The following is an 18,062-nucleotide window of genomic DNA, read 5'->3' as shown; positions in this document are numbered from 1 at the left end:
ACTGAATTGAGGTTTATATAGGCTTATCTAGGGGTGGAGGTGAAAAGAGATGAAAAATAAATATGGCAGTATGGTGAGAGATAAATATTATTGATATTCCCCTTTTCCTTAAGTGCATCTTTTCGGCTATCCCCATTCCATCCCATTCACTATACATTTATTTAAAAGAATGTTTTTCATATCACAAAAGGTTCTGTAACTTGAGAGAATTACTTAAAGCAGGAAATTAAAGCTTTGTAGCCCCAAACAGCACTCCAGATACCTTTTTTCTTTACTTACAGTAAATATTATTGTGCTGATTTTGCCACATCTTGGCTCACTTGAAACAGTACTTGAAAAAGACTTCAAAACTGAATCTATCTAACTGGAAAAGAAATTCTACTGAATTGGGCTTTAAGACACTCAATAAATCAGAGCCACAAGGTTCACCTCTCTGTGGGCACCTATGATATTTTATCTACAATATGTTATCAAAGATAATTTTTGCCCCCTCTAGCTCAGAGAACTATGAGAGGAAATCACTGCCCTTTCTATCGATATGTATAAAAATTTAAGCAACACAATAACCTCCAAAGATCTTTGAGTACAAATCCTAGCAAATAGAAAATATTGAAATACAGCAGGGAGGCAAATACTGTTAAAAGTCTTACTGATTTCTATACTGGGATGATGGGCTGCCTCTATATGCCTCATGAATAGTGTTTCTCATACTAAGAGGGTTTATAAATACAATAATTCATTTATTTTATTTATTAATTTATATTACATTAGTTAAAAGAGTTCATTTAAATCCAATTCATATTAGTTTTTTCTATAAGGCGTATTTGTTTTATTCTATAAGACAGAAGATTCTAATTTATGAAAGAGGCTTACCAAATGAATGATCAAACAAAATATAAAAAACAGAATGCTAAGATTTGTTGGTCATGGGCTGGGCGCAGTGGCTCACGCCTGTAATCCCAGCATATTGGGAGGCCAAGGCAGGTGGATCACCTGAGTTCTGGAGTTCGAGACCAGCCTTACCAACATGGAGAAACCCTGTCTTTACTAAAATTCCAAAATTAGCTGGGTGTGGTGGCGCATGCCTGTAATCCCAGCTGCTCGGAGGCTGAGGCAGGAGAACTGCTTGAACCCGGGAGGCGGAGCTTGTGGTGAGCCGAGATCACGCCATTGCACTCCAGCCTGGGCAACGAGAGTAAAACTTGGTCTCAAGAAAATAAAAAAGTTGGTCAAGATCAAGAAAACATTATAGGCTTTCTCCCTCAAAGACATCAATCTAAATTAACTGAAGACTTGTTCATATAATATTTTGGAGGAATTTCACTTTTTTTCAAACACACATGGTAACATAAAATTAGCTAAAAAATAGATAACCATACTTTAAAATCGGCATATTGATTTCTTTCAGTACACATTTTTTCCTACTAAAAAGCAGTTTTCTAAGCTAAATTGCTGAACCTAATATCACCTAATATCTTCTGTGTTCTGAAATCATGTTTCAGTTATAAACCCACTTAGATTTTTTTCATATTGTACTAACACAAAGACTTTTTATCTCAGTTTGCTCAGATGATCACAGAGTTTGAGTTAGCGAGCCTTAAAGCTGTTTACTAATAGCTTGCTTGTATATAGATGTACACATAATTCATAGAGAATGTATCATGAATGGTCACTGTAACATTTATAATCTTCAGTTGGATTCAAAGTTTTTAACTGTAGTAAAAGTAGTTTCAAAACATTGGTAGAAATACCAGTTGAAGGTTTCCCCCCAATTGTGTCTGGTTTTTAACTATTTTTCCATTCTCATAAATAATAATATTTCAGTCATAACTGTGAACATGCTCAACATTTCACTGAGAAGCATAAATCCTGTAGTATTTTTACATGTAAAGAAATATCTTGGCTCAGTACGGTAATGCACACCTGTAATCCCAGCTACTCTGGAGGCTGAGGCAGAAGGCTCACTTGCACCCAGAAATTCAAGGCTATACCGAGCTATGATCATACTACAGCTCTCCAGCCTGGTTGGCACTATGACTTTATCTCTTAAAAGAAGAAGAAAAACAGAACTAAGAAAATATATATTCTTAGGTATAAAGTAGGAAGAAAAGCAAATTTTTTTTTTTTTTTTTTTTTTTTTTTTGAGACGGAGTTTCGCTCTTGTTTCCCAGGCTGGAGCGCAATGGCGCGATCTCGGCTCACCGCAACCTCCGCCTCCTGGATTCAGGCAATTCTCCTGCCTCAGCCTCCTGAGTAGCTGGGATTACAGGCACGCGCCACCGTGCCCAGCTAATTTTTTGTATTAGTAGAGACGGGGTTTCACCATGTTGACCAGGATGGTCTCGATCTCTTGACCTCGTGATCCACCCGCCTCGGCCTCCCAAAGTGCTGGGATTACAGGCTTGAGCCACCGCGCCCGGCCGAAAAGCAAATTTAAAAAAATCAGGAGGTACCAATAGTTTCCTTTCTGAATGTGAGCAAGATCCTAGAAGCTCTTTAAATTCATACTCTTAAAAAAAATGAAAACATTGGGAAATGTGGACATATTACTTCACTGTTCAAATTACCATGAATTCTATCTATAAATGCTTAAAATAGAGTAGGTCTTTCTTAATAATCTGCCATTTTCTTCCTCTTATCATTATTCAGTGAAATGGGATGTTCATAGCAGTGTTAGCAGGTTAAAAGGGCAAATTTTGTTTGTTAACAGTGGTGAAAGCCTTATTTTAATAGGAATTTAGGAAATTTCAAACAGGATCATGCTTATTTCTCAATCATGAGCAATGTCCATTTTAATTATTCCATAAATTAAACCAGGATAGGTTTAATTGAGCAGCTTAGAAATCACTAAGTTGACAGATATAATTTGTTTATTAATAAGTTATAAGACTATGATGCTGCAAGTCAAACATTATACCAAAACCATTTGCTCAAGGAAACCTCAGTGTTACTGGAATTTCTTAATTTGTTTATCATGGCCATAATTAAGCTGTGTTTCCCGATTCTGGGTTGATTACTTCTGACATAAAACAACCACAGAATCAGGGCAAAGAAAAAAAATGAAGCAAACCTATAAAATAAGATGCTAATGTTATAAATATAGAGTTGGCAAGTTTATTTAACAAATTATAGACATTACTAATCTATAGAGATATCAAGCAAATATATTTTTCCTCCTGCATATACCTCCTGTTGCTTGGTAAAGTTTACTTAAAATTACATAAATGATTGGAAAAAATATTAATTTCCCTTGAAAGAAATAAAGCTTTCATATTAATTTTAGAGTTGAAAGTAGTTTCAGCCTGTAGGATTTCCTTAATCTCATGTTTTAAAGTAGACATTAAATGAAATAAATGAAAAATGTTGTAAAACAAAATCCCAATCAAATATCCCCCCAACAAACATGCACACAGAGATGCCGACTCTCATAAACATATATTGAATCCCATGGTCTGATTAATCCACAAATGAACCAAAAAATTAAACTTGAATTCTTGTTATCTTCAAATTCCACTCTCTCAATAACAACTGCATATTGGGTACTTATACAAACTTTGACCCACTCTTCAAAATCTGTGAAATCCCCAGGTTCATTTAGGGACTTTCAGCTTCCATGTATAACAAGAAACCTCAGCAATGAAATAATTTTCCCTAAATATTTTTGTGATCCAGAAAATGCAAAAAGTCATCAAACTGTCAAAATAAATTTGAATTCAAAACAAAGTCATAGTTCTCAAGAATGTAATTTAATTGGGACTCTGAGAGCAGTTATCTATTTTAGCTTCTGTGCTTCTAGATAGTGACCTGCATGCCAAGATAGTTCTGTTGATTAAATCACAGAGACTTCCCGCTTTTCCATGAAGAATCTTCTAGCTTGGAGAGAAGGTTCTAGTTCAGTGGTGACCTAGTTTCACACTGTAGAATGTGCCACTTCTAGCAAAATTAGTCTTTTCCTTTTATTTTTTAACTTCCTGTTATAGTATTTTTACTTTAGAGTTATCTTTTTTATTAAATGAGAGGCATGTAAGTTATTTGATGATATTTTAAAGTGTCTGATATACTGCAATTAAAAAGCAGTTAAATATGTGTCTTGCTTTTCTCTCTCGAGTTTCCAAACTAGTTATTACTGTTTCAATTTTGCCTACTACTGAGAAGAATTCCCAGGGAGTGCCTAATTTTGTAGGCTCTCTTTTTAATATGTAAGCAGCCTGGGGTTAGTAAGATACAAATTTGTATTTAACTGTGGATCATTAAGTTTGGAATGTTGAAGGTATTCTATCCTGCAAGCAGAGCAAAGACAAGATCATTGCAGTAGATTTTTAGAATTTTCAATTTCACAGACCATCACAATTTCAAGAGAATATTTTAGGGACCATTTCCCAACTTAGTAGTTTGACAAGAAAAATAATTTTAAAAGAACAGACTTAAACATTCCAAACTGATACCACGTACTAAGCAGACATTCAGAAAAGACCATTCATTTTAACACAGAAGGAAGGTAGGAAGGAAAAAAAGAAGGGAAAAGGAGGAAAGAGGGTAGAAGAGCAGAAGGGAGAAAGAGGAAAGAGGGAGGAAATGAGGGAGGAAGAAAGAAAGAAAAAGAAAATGGAAAGGACAGTCACTTCAACTCAGTATAGTTTTAGGAAAATACCACTGTTCTTGTATTATGGGATCTGTTTCACCTTCAACGGTACAGACTAGCCCTTGGGGAACCACTCAATGAGATCTCCATCAATGATTCAATTTCATTTTTGTCTTTGAAAAAAGAATTTGACCTGAAAATAAATGTAGAGGATGAGCTGTTTGCCATTGGCTGGTTTGCTCAGGTTCTTCCCTTGGCTTTGCCACTATTTACAGTATGACCATGAATAAGTCATTCAACTTTCAGAGACTTAATTCCATAGACTAGTATATGGTGGCCTTGAGATACATTCCACTCACTCTATAAAAAATGTTTTAAGCATTTATTAAATTCAATATGTTAGTCACCTAAAAGACTGACCATCTGTATATTAAAATGCTTGAAATGTATTCGTATTAATCAGATATAGAGAAGTTGTGGCCAAGTATAAGGGAAGTTTGGACTGAATCCTGGCAAATGGATAGTTAATCAGAAGGCTAAAAGAGGTGGAGGTATCACTATTCTAGGCTGAAGGAATAGCCGATGATACATCATACAGAATTACAACTTTGGGAATCCACAGTTTTTAGCCTGGCTGGAGTGTAGGGCTGGGGTCTGCAATAAAGCTGCTGAAAGGTAAGCGCACTATGAAAGGTCTATAGAGTAATCTTATTTTGTGGAGAGTGGGGAACCACTGTCAGGTTTTAAACAGGGGATGAGTTGATCAGATCCACAAAGGTCAAGACAAGAGGCTTGTTTCATGTACACTTCATGAGAGCAGGTACCATGGTGCTTCATTCATACTCTATCTTTAGTTCACAACAACAACAAGCTCACTAATATTTACTGTGAACTTGCAAGTTCTAGACACTATTATAAGTACTTTAAATAGATTACTTCACTTACACCTCACCGCAGCCCTTTCAGTAAGCAACAGTTTTACTTCCTTTTATACGGAGGGATACTGAGGTTTGAGATTCTAACTACTTTGTTTATGGTCTCATAACTAGCAAGAAGAATATAAAGGTCCAATATTTATTTCAAGAATATAAACTTTAAATTTAGATTTTCAAGGCCAAGTTCCTCACCATTGATGCACCTGCCTTCTTGAGCAAAAGAAGGAGCTCGATAAACACCCACGGAATGACTACACAGCTTTCATGACCTTGATCAAAATAATTTAGGATCTTTGAGAGCTAATTTTCTCTTTCCCTCTGGCAAGTTGACATCTAAACCACTCTGAAGAGACAACAGCTATACATTTTGAAACACCAAACTTCCCTGTATATAGTAAAACTTGTTAAATTTTCCCTGATACTTAATTTCAATATTCTATATTATAGCATAATCCACATTCCTTATTCATTCTTGGTAGAAATGAACATCTGGATACCTCCTCTTGAAAACAATGTGGGGAAGCATGAGGGTCATTAAATTTCCCCTCAATCATTTTCTCATTCATGCTGCAAATATCAATTCTATTAGTCTTTTCACAAGCTAATCTGATTCCTAGGAAGGCGAAAAACAACTCTGAAAAATCTATTATTAATGCACCTAATGTCCTGTAATCAAATCCAGCCAATTGATTTCCTAGTGAGAGCTGACACAATTCATCATCTAGAATGTTTATAAAAACTGTATAAGATTTAAACATATTTTACATGAATAACCTATCACCTCTCTCACTTAACCTATTTTATTCTTCTTTAAAAACTTATCATTATTTTGATGGTGTGTTAAATGCCTGATTGTGTATTTATTGCCTGTCTTTCCCATTAGAATATAAGCACCTGAGCGCTGGCCTTAGTTTAGTTTAATATTTTATTCACAGGACTTTGAACATAGCCTGGAACATAGTAGGCATTCAATAAATATTTATTTAATTCATTTATCAGAATATAAATGACTATAAATTGGCATGTAAAGAACATTGAATGATTAATCATAGATGTTGTCTTACAAGAAGGTGTTACAGTGAGATTAGTTTGGATAGGATAAAAGGGAGAGGTTGACCCATGAAGACAAACAAGATTAAAAGGGACGAATAGAATAGACTTTCAGTTCCCATGACAAGGTGAGAACCTGAGAGGGAGAGATTTCAACTGAAGGAAAGTTCCAGAGATATTATTCAAACACCTGTTAGCCAAGGAGCCCCCATATTGGACCTATTCAGAAGCCCTGCTTAGAGGAACCTGGGAAGGCTAACCAGAAAGCTTTACTGGCTTTTCTACAAAGTTGTAGAGAGCATTTACGTGGCATACGTAATAAAAGAGGACTTTTAAAAAATAAAAATAAAAGTTGTAATTATCTTGCTCACTGTTCTTCTCTACAGCAGGTACTCCAATCTTTCTCTTATGCCCTACAAACAGAAGAATCTTCTAGCCATATACTTATGGTGAGGGGTAAACACCATGTTGTGGCACTTAAGAGCCTTCACTCTGGAATCACATTGAACTGGTTCTGGATCCTATCTCAGCTATTTTGGGTAACTATGACCTTAGCCAAATCTGCTAACCTCTCTGGGCTTCTGATTTTCATGAAAAGGAGGCTATTACCCTGTGCACTGAACTTTGTATAGTGAGATAATGTGTATAAATTGCTTAAAGATACTGGCACATAGTAAATATTAAGCTCTTCCTCCAACTGAATTCTGAGTAGATTCCCTCCTCTCCTCCTCCACTGCAAAGGACAAGACTCATAACCCTTTCTATCCTCTCTGCCCTCTACAGTTATTTAGCACTTAACTGTGTGCCTCACACTGCACTAAGTGCTGGGATTAATGAGACTGAAAGCACCATTCCCTCCTCATAAGAACTGAGAACCAGTATGGAAACAGACATGCCAACACAAGAAAACAGGAGGCACAGAGAAGTGCAGATGCCAGGGGAGCTCAGAAGCAAAAAGAGAGGAGGGTGGTGAGGGTGTTTTACTCTACAGACCCCATAAAGGGCCTCTGAGCATCTATACAATCTGAGGAGATTTCTCCATCTTGTAGATTCCAGGGCACTTTCAGTCTCCCCTGGCCCCTGCTGCCCCCTCCTTCATTACACATTACCCCTCCCCCACCTCCATGGCATTTAGGGCACTCTGTGTTGTATTATATTTTGCTTACTGATGTGCTCATTTCAACCAGGCACTCTCTTCCCCAACACATAGGATGGCTGCCTTGAAAGCAAGGCTCTCTGTTTCATTTTTCTATCTATTCTGAGCAGCATCTTCTATGAGGCCTTCATACAGCAAGGACTGATCAGGGACTAATCAGCATTTGGTGTTTCACTGAATGATTCTGCTAGTGGGGATATTCATTCGAGAGTGTCCTATTACCTAACTGTCCTGTGAAAATCCTCCGTATAGAAAGACGCTAGAAGCTTTTACTAAGAGTTGCAGAAGCTGGACAGAGATACATGCACTCCAGCTGCAGTTCCCTGAAGTGAGGAATCAATACCACATAGAACTGTACAGGTATGCCTTAGGGAGCAATGTACATGCTTGGATCCTAGGTGCATAGTTTCTTTACAACCTCCATGCTTAATTTAAAATATTTTTCGGAAGTCCTTATACATTGTTCTTTGAATTAAGGGTAGTGAAATCAACTGATTATCACAAATATCTGAGTCTGCTATTTGGCTTCATTATCTATCACTAAGTAAGGGCTGTGGTTTTGAAGGATGTATGTTTCTTATTCACATTGTCAAACTCAGATGGTTTTATCTAACACAAACAACAATTAGAGTAGTAAAAATTCCATTCCATTTCCTTCTATTTACCCATTAGTGCTAGGCCACTAAGTTAATGTTTTTGTTTTATTCTAGCTCTAATTAACAATTATATTTTTAAAAGAATAATAGAAGTTTAAGTATCTGAAGGACTTCAAATATCAAGTCTAGTGATTTTTCAAACTGCAGGTCATAACCCATTCATGGACTATGAAGTAAATTTAGTGAGGTGAGACTGTATTTTAAAAATGAAATAGAATAGATTATAAGTAATCCAAATAGCAATGGAAATGCTTTTAAGAAATTTCATTTGAGCTATAGTGACATTTGCATGTGCATATATCAGGTGGTGCTGTAAAATGTGCACTGTTTAGCAGAGCTCTGAAATGGTCACCAAGATCTCCCACCCCTCTGGTGTACATACCTGCATAACTCCAGTTCTGGAATTTATGATGGACTTTATTCCTGTGATTAGGTTGTGTGGCCCTTAAGACAGAAAAATTATCTGGGTAATCCTGACTCAATAACATGAACCCTTTAAGAGTAGAGAATGTTCTTGGTTGGTTGAGCAGAGGATCCAAATGATATAGATTTGATGTAAAGTTATTTGCTTGAAGGTGGAGGGGGTCACATGACAAAAAAAGCAAGCGGCCCCTAGGAGCTGAGCGTGGTCCCTGGCTGACAGCCAGCAAGGAAATGGGTAGCTCAGCCCTACAACTGCAAGAGACTGAATTCTCCCAACAATAAGAATGAGCTTAGAAGCAATTTTTCCCCTGGTTGAAACTCCAGATGAAAACACAACCCAGCTAGCAACTTGATTTTTAGCCTTGAGACACTTTGAGCAGAGAACCCAGTCATACCATGTGGACTGACCTACAGAGCAGTGAGTTAATAAATAGGTGTTATTTTAAATTGCTAGCATTGTGGTAGTTTGTTTCACAACAAAAGAAAACTTACACAGTATTTTCTATGGTGAGTTGTGATAATAAAAAGAGAGTAACATGAAAAACAACTCTGAAAGACAGGATTTGGTTTATCTCTTTCATTGTACACATGTAAGAATTCAGGTCAAATGATTGTAAATAACTTGTGCCAGATTACACAGTTAGTGAGGGAAGCAGGGCAGAAAACGCTCTTTCCTGAACCACAGCTGGACATGGTGATTACTTTCCTTTTGTCTGAAGATTCATATATTTCATATCAATAGTGACTAGCTTTCCCCTACTTATTCTAAATCAATGGAATTTTATTATACAGTCATCCCTCCATATCTGTAGGCTCTGCATCTATGGACTCAACTGACCACTGATTGAAAATATTCCAGAATAAAAACAATAAACGGTAACAATGCAACAATATAAAATAATACTGACTAAAAATACAGTATAATAACTATTTCTATAACTTTTACATTGTATTAGATATTATAAGTAACCTAGAGATGATTTCAACTATACAGAAGGATATGCATAGGTTATATGCATATACTATGCCATTTTATATCAGGAACTTGGGCACTGCAGATTTTTGGTATCTGTGAGGGTTCTGGAACCAATCCCTTCCACTCCCTGAACAATAAAGAATAACTGTACTTCTAAGAAAAAAATTCTAGAAAAGCTACTGCAGCCACTAAAAGACACTTCAATGGCTGTAACATTTTTTCTAGTTATTTTCTATTTGAAAATTCTTTAAGCTTTAAAATTATTGCTTGAACGTATACAGTAAATATAGTATAAAACTTCATTGCTAAATTTAAATGTACTTTTCTTGGCCACAAGAGGGCTCCTAGAGTTTTCCAGGAGTGTAAACCCTAAACTGAGATATTGAAAGACATCTTTCAATGAATGAGCATACTGGCTGGTAGATGGGTTCGTTGGCAAGACTTCCTTCAGTGAGATTTTCTGGGACTTGTGGTAAAAATATCACTCCACTATATTATCCATAAAAACTCCTCCAGCTTATTTTTGCACAGAGATCAGTCAGAGAAGGCTGATTCTGCTGGGTCACAAGAGAAGGTGGATTTCATTTGCAGAGCCTACCATCTACAGCTCGTGATCCATCTTTAAATGATCTATGACTCTATCCTCATCTATAAAAATAGAGTGTAACATCTACCTGTCCAAGTTGTTGTGAGGGTGAAATGAGGATAGAACCCAGTAGCTTAAATTGCCTCTGAAATTATCAATAAATGAAAATTTTTATTGTTGTTTATTACCAACACTTTTACTAAAAGACATTGAAGCAGATTTATTTTGTAAAGGGAACTTTCAATACAGGTTATTACATGGTTGCTAATATGTCAGTCTTGAAAATAATGTTTCCAGGTCCAAATTACTAGAAGAGCTATACAGATACAGTACATTTAACAGTTCAGATGTCCCTTTTAACACAATAGACATGCCACTCACATTGATTATGAATCAAACTGTTACCAATTCATTAGTGAAGAATTCATGAGTGGTGGCATTATTTAAAATAACTCATCGTTCATCTTTCGGCAATCCACCCCTTTTGAGACTTCTACTTTCTAGGTTTAGCCTGTCATTCATTGTGGCCAAGTTGGTCAGTATCTCTCCCTTTTTTTCTAATTTTTAAGGAGCATTGAGTTTGTAGGATAAGCTTTATTTGTTGAAGGAAAAATACTATGTCTTTTTAGCCAGTTAATAAGTCAGAAAAGTAATAGAAGGTGGCAGACATATTGCAGAGGAGGAGAATATTGGTAATTGGAGAGAGTTATATAGACTTTGTGAGCTTTTCTAGTCAACTGATTTAAAGAACTGAGCTATCAAAGTTTTAAAAGTGGAAATATGTGCCTGTCTACACTGTCTTTTACTAATTCTCATTACCTGACTATGGACAGTCTCATTGACACCACGCTTACTGCCTTTTAGAAAATAAGACGTGAACATCTAAATCTGGTAAAGGAAGACTGAGAATGAATATATGAGAAGAGGACATAAAATGGAGGAAAGAGAAAGCAGGGTTTTAGCAGCCAAATTCTGAAATAAGGCTAGGCCTACATGGACGCATTTCTTCCGCTTAAAGGAAGGGATTTCACCCAAAGACATTGGAAAATGACTTGACAAAGTCACACAGGAAATTGATGTAGGAATTAGAACTAGAAATCTGGTCTCCTGATGATCACTTCTAGGAATGTCTACTAAAGTATCAGAGAAAAAGATTTCAATCATCTTAAAACAAACATTCTCATACTGGTGTGTGTAAGGATGGTTAATTTTAAAGAAAACAGGCCCTCCTCTATGTAACACTCATTAACCCATTAAGCCACAGTCTCTACTATTACAGCTCTTGGATGTGACCAAATCTCTCCAAATTGAAGTAGTATGCAAAACAGTCTTCCCCTGTTATGTATCCAAAACAGCCCTCCCCTTTTTAGGAGGATTTGTCTCCCCTACTCATCATTCTCTCCCATATATGAGATGTTTAGTAACTTTTGTCTCAAATAGACTTATGACACTAAAAACTGCTATTGTTCATTACAAAGCAAGGCCAAAAACATGCTGGGCTAATATGGTACACAAATGTTGATAATTTGATTTGTTTGGACTGACGGCCTACAACTCTCTGATTAAATGTTAAACTACAAAATTACAGGATATTATTATATCTGGGGAAATAATATAATGCCTGCAAAACCCAAGCCATATCCTATTACTCTTTCCTATGAAGGGCCTGGATGCCATTCAATCTTTTCAAAGCAAAGCAACGTGCAGGGCCAAAATAGACACACAAGGAAATCTGTCCTCTCTCAGAACGTAATAACTTTACTTTCCTAGTGGCTTTGTTGGTTACAGGCTGACATCAACCAAAGTCTTAACAATCTGACAGAACAGGGTCAGAGACCTGGGAGCCTGAACGGAAAATGAAAAGAATAAAAACAAAAGACAAGAAAGGCACTGGCTGAACAACGGCTAAAATGAAAATAGTAGCACATAAGGTTAAAAATTGAAAAAGCTAAGGTATATATATGTATATTTACCCCCCTTAGGTTAGGATATAGAAAGCCTTCAAGCCTGCTTTTATTTAACTTTGCCAAAAGTTTTCAGTAGTTTTCCATCTTTATGTTCAGACCACATAAGAAAATGTCCAAATAAACCATCAGAAAGAGTCACATGTTTTATAACAAGGAGCCATTTAACAAACAGACCCAGAGACCCTCAATGCCATTTAGGTAGATTTCATCTATTCACTTGTATAAAACATCTGATACTCACCAATGGTGTAGAACCTCTTCAGTTCGCTCCTTCTGGAAGGATGTTTCTGAGTATTTGCTGCATTGTTCTGCTCTTCTTCAATGATGGGGGTCTTGGGTGCAGGGGGCTTACTGGCTTGTGGAGTTTGCTTTCCTGCACCAGCCAAAGGGTTGAACCCTGGGGCATTAATATCCACCGACTGGGACTTTTTCTTCAACCTGCAAGTAAAGAAGACCATATACTGTGAATCCTGATTCTAGAGACACATTTGTTCCATGTTTATCATAATTTTTTTCAACAATTGAGTTATATTTAGCCTTGAGATAGAACCATGTCTATTCAGAAATGATAGACATTCCCAGCAGTATTTTAAGAAAAATTCTACAAATATTTTTGAAACTAGTAGGAAAAATACCTTCTGCCTAATCATTTTGAAAGATTTCAATAAAATATAAGGTGATAAAGAGCTTTTATTTTTCTAATAATGGACTAAAATGTAGTGTCAAAGATAATGCATTTGACTATAGTATTTAGTTCTGAAAGGAATTTTTTAATACTACAGTGAAACACTAGCTAAAAATAAATGTTAATTCCAAAAAGAATAATAAAATCATTATTTTTAAACCAGAGGCTGCCAGTTTTTCTGCTTAATCTACAACAGCATCTTAGCTGTAAAAATTATAGAACTCATGTTATTTTACTATTCATTCTTAATAACAAAACATGTGCTGCTCACTTCTACATTTTAGAGAGCTAACATAAGGCCTAACATGGAAAGCAAAAAGCTATCCACGAAATATATCCCTGCTCATGCATATTTCCTTTGGCGTAAAAATCATCGTAAACGACGTTGAGTTAACTTCAAACATTTCAAGCTACACAACTAATGTAATTAAACCCTACAGCCAATTTACTATTGGCCCTTGGTACTTCTGGAGGTCATGTTTCAACTCTTTATTCCCTATAAACAAGATGGTGGCAATTTTCTTTACTATTTCTGATAACCACACCTGAACACTTGGAATTTCCTGCAAGTTTCATACTTCTTCACACCTTCAAACTTTATTTGGGCTTTTTTAGTACATTGGCTTCCCTTTTCTGCCGTACTGGCAGACCCTGTTCATGCCTATCAGACATAGCTTCAATGTGACCTCTGGGAAGCTTCCCATGACATGGACCTTGGTAGCCTCACACCATTCAGCACAGAAGGTTATTCATAATTAACCAACAATTAGCTTCTATTGAACTGAATTTTCCAGAGGAAAAGCTTTATAAAGAGAATACAATCTATCAGTACTAAGGGAGTCATTAATGAAAGCAATGTTTACTAAATTTTAGTCATTTAATTATGACCTATATGATTTCTACCTTATCCATATATTACCTATATTATCTTATCCATGAAAATAGATTCACGTAACTCAAATTGGCAACAAATGTATTTTAAAGTGTTTAACAGCACTAGTCATGAGGAATACACATTAAAACTACACTGCACTCATACCACACCCACCACAGTGGCTAAAATGTAAAAGGCGTGATACAAAGTGCAATGATGGATGAGAGGCGATTGGAATTCTGCTGCCCTGCTGGTGGTAGTGCACACTGCTAAAGCTACTTTGGAAAAATGTCTGGAAATACCTACTAAAGTTTAAGGCATGCAGTTTTATGTGTTCACCAAAAGATGCAAACAAGAATGTTCATGTCAGCACAACTCGTAATACACAAAAATAGAAAAAACTCAAATGTCTATCAACAACAGAATGGAATTTTATACAGCAATGAAAATGCATGAACTACAACTATTAGAAGCAACATGAATGATTTCCATAAAAATAGTTTTGAGCAAAAAAGCCAGACGTAAAAGAGTACATACCTATGATTCTGCATACATAAAGTCCAAACACAAAGAGTGCTATCTATGATATTTAAGTGGTAGGTTAAACACTGGGGAGTTATTACATTGAAGACAACATGAAGGGATTCCTTGGATTCTGGTAACATTTTGTTTCCTGATCTGGGCACTGGGTACCAGGATGTATTTACTTAGTGAACATTTAACCATCTATGATTTTTGGATTTTTCTGGGTATATATTATACTTCAATAAATCATTTTCATGAGAAATTGCCTTTTTACCTTACGGTAATTGCCTTTTATCTGCAGGGGATATGTTTCAAAACTTCCAGTGGATTCTTGAAACCACAGATAGTAACAAGCCCTATACAGTACATACTATGTTTTTTCAATACATGCATACCTATGATAAAGTTTAATTTATAAATTAGGCACAGTAAGAGATTAACAATAACACAGAACAACTATAATGATACACTGTAATAAAAGTTATATGAATGAGGTCTCTCTTTTTCTCTCTCTTAAAATATCATATTATACTGTATTGCAGGTAACTGAAACTGTAGAAAACAAAACTGTGGATAAGGGAGGACTACGGTATTCATTTACAATGAAGATTATATATAGCGGCAATGGCTACTTGCCACAAAAAGGTGACATTTAAAATAAATAGAGTGAAGCTCTTGTCATTCCAGCCTCCCAAAAACTGACTCCTAAAAACTGACACAGTGAAATCTAACGATATCTAACTAATTTATAAATTCACCTTTTCCCACTGGGAATGGCTGTTTTCCCTGTCCAGTGCCCTACTTCTCATGAGCTGAAATAAACTGTTCATTCATTCCTGGAATGGCTACTCTCCACCCCACACTGTTCTGGGTACCAGGGATACACAGTGAACAACACAGGCAAAACACTTGCTGTCCTGGAGCCCCTTACGGAGTGAGACAGGTGATAAGTAAACAAGCCAATATATAACATATCAGGTGGCAAAAAGTGCAGTGGTACGGTGGATTAAATTCAAGCACAGTAAAGGACATAGGTAATGAGGGTATGCATTTGTGCGCTATATATGGGACAGCCAAGTAGGGCTTGTGGACTGTTGGACTTTTGAGAAGAGATTGAAGGAAGGAGCCATGATCGTAACTGAGGGAGCAGCATTTCAGGAAAAAGAGATATGTATGTTATGTTAGCAGAGGAGCAAGGCCACAGTGGCTGGAGCAGAGAAAGGGAGCGGGTAAGAAGCTGGAGATGAAGTCAAACAAGGTGGTGCTGGGGCAGGGGATTGAAGCCAGATCATATAGAGCTTTAAGGTTGTTAAATGAGGCCAAGGGAGGATTTGAGCAAAGGAGTCATCACATGGTAAAAGAATCACTCTGAGCTGCTTTGTGGAAACTAGGTTGGAAGCTGTATCTCACAGTTAAGCAAGCTGGAGTCCTTCAAGGAGTAGTCACCCAAAATCACCTATGGCGCCATATACTTGAGGAAACATGGATTTACACTGTACAGCTTTATCTGCTTTTTCCTAATGCCTTGTTCATCCCAGTAACACCATTCTTATCTTAGGTGTTTGTAGACTAGAGCTAAAACTACAGAAGTACTATATGTATTTAAGAAGGCATTAAAATTAATTTAAAAAAAAAACAAGTTAAGAAATAAGTTGCATGTATACACAATGGAATACTACTGAACTTGAAAAAAAGATCCTGTTATTTGCAACAACATGAACGAACCTGGAACACGTTAAAAGAAATAAGCCAGGCACAGAAAAACAAATACCATTATATGGAATCTAAAATTGTGTAACTCATAGAAGCAGAGTAGAATGAAGCGTATACGGAGCTTATATGGGTATAACGTTGATCAAAGGATATAAAATTTTATGAGGAGAAATAAGTTCAAGAGATCTACTATACAACGTGGGTGACTATAGTAAATACCAATGTATTATATTTTGAAAATTGTTGTGAGTAGGTTTTAAGTGTTGTTGCCACAAAAAATAAATATGTGAGATAATGCATATGTTAATTAGATTGACTGAGCCATTGCACGGCATACACATATTTCAAAACATCATTTTGTACACTATAAATATATATAATTATAATTTTTAATTAATTAAAAAGAAAATAAATAAGCCATAGGTCACCAAGGCAACAAAGTTTATTTGGACTAGCATGGCTTTCCAGGAGAGCACAATTACACACACCAAGACTTCGGCTGCACTAACAGTATTATGCTGAACCCTAAGAAATCACTAATATTCGACCACTTTTGGCATACAAAATGTCAATATTCTATAGTTGATCCTAAAAATTTTATTTCAAAATTAAATTTGAGTTTCAATATAAAGCAAGTTATTTCGGGGGAAGGCAGTTCAGAGGAGTAGAGATTTAAAGCAAGGGTGTTAAATTTCACAAAAAGCCAGCTTCTCTTTAGTTCTCGGCAATAATTATTATCATTAACAATCATTTACATTTTATAAATATGTTTTACCTCCAGTTCACATAGCAGATTATTTTATCACCAGAAACTGTTTATATTTTACACTGGCTCATTTTAGAATTAATCAGTTACTAAATTAAAGTCTCATGTTGACTTATATGATGGCTTATATTTGATAAAGGGATAGATACTGTAACTGATCATGTTCTATTGGCACTACAAAATGTATAAGCATCTCATTGCCCTTTTTATATTCTCCTTGGAACGAGCAAAGGATGCGGCACTGAGATCCAGATGGCCAAAGACCAAAGGAAAATGACACTGTGATTTCCCTTCTTCTTTCCCCGCCTCCTCACCAAAAAGTCTTCCTATCCAAGACTCGAAGGGCTTCACGTTTCTGTTGTTTAAGTTTAGAACACTGCTAGTAGGTTTTCTGGCTTGGATAAGACAAGACTTCTATTTGCACATTCTTAGAAAGCAGAACTGTGTGGGTAATTCAATTACTGGCTAACAATCTAAAAACGAGTATTGTGGTTAACAAGAAATTCTGCTAAATGCTACCTTCAATTTCCAAATTTCATGAAAGGGGAAGTCTTTTTAAATTTTTAACAATGGTCTTAATTAAATGTGTTAAATATAAATATAGCATAATGGAATATGTAGGTGTGTATGAGATAAAGCACCCTATTTGATAATATTTGAAACATTAAAAATGAAGACAAAAATAAGCTCTTAATAGGCACTGTGAGGTTCTTTGTTGAATGTGCTTTGCATTCCCAGAGGAAAATGAGTGCTGAAGGCTTAGATAGAGACTAGGAAGTGAAGAAAAGAAACCATCCCTCTTGTCATGGCTCCTATAAGCAGACTGTCTGGTTTGTCTTGATTTTTGCATTTTCTTGTCCCTCTGTTTTTGAGGAGAAAAGAACTATCCTATTCCTCTGCACATGTATTCCAGTGCCTTCTTCAGCATGGTAACAGTGTTGGATGCTTTTCTGAGACTCACTTTCCTCATCTATAAAATGGGTATAAAATATACCCAGAAAGGTTCCAAGAATTAAGTAAATACCATATGTGCAAGTGCCTAGCACAGCACCTACACAGGAAGCTCTCAACAAATGCAAGTTCCAATCATTTTGTAAGAGTATGTAAGATGCTATAATTGTGTTCTGCACCATTCCCAGGGATGCTGAGGAAAGACAATCACTTCTCA

General features: G+C 36.1%; 1 protein-coding gene across 2 annotated transcripts in view; it reads right to left on the bottom strand.

The window, feature by feature from the left end:
• The window catches only part of OXR1 (oxidation resistance 1), a 483,050-nt gene that overhangs the window by 220,796 nt on the left and 244,192 nt on the right, over positions 1 to 18,062 (bottom strand). For both annotated transcript variants that reach the window (XM_012474910.2, XM_012474909.2), the window contains exon 3: positions 12,573 to 12,769. In XM_012474910.2, coding sequence (XP_012330333.2) covers positions 12,573 to 12,769 — 197 coding nt within the window. The remainder of the gene's footprint in view (positions 1 to 12,572; positions 12,770 to 18,062) is intronic.

Source organism: Aotus nancymaae, unplaced genomic scaffold (genome assembly GCF_030222135.1).
Source record: "Aotus nancymaae isolate 86718 unplaced genomic scaffold, 86718_ANA_hifiasm-v0.15.2.pri h1tg000036l, whole genome shotgun sequence".
Taxonomy (NCBI): domain Eukaryota; kingdom Metazoa; phylum Chordata; class Mammalia; order Primates; family Aotidae; genus Aotus; species Aotus nancymaae.
This window is presented reverse-complemented; position numbering and strand designations above follow the sequence as displayed.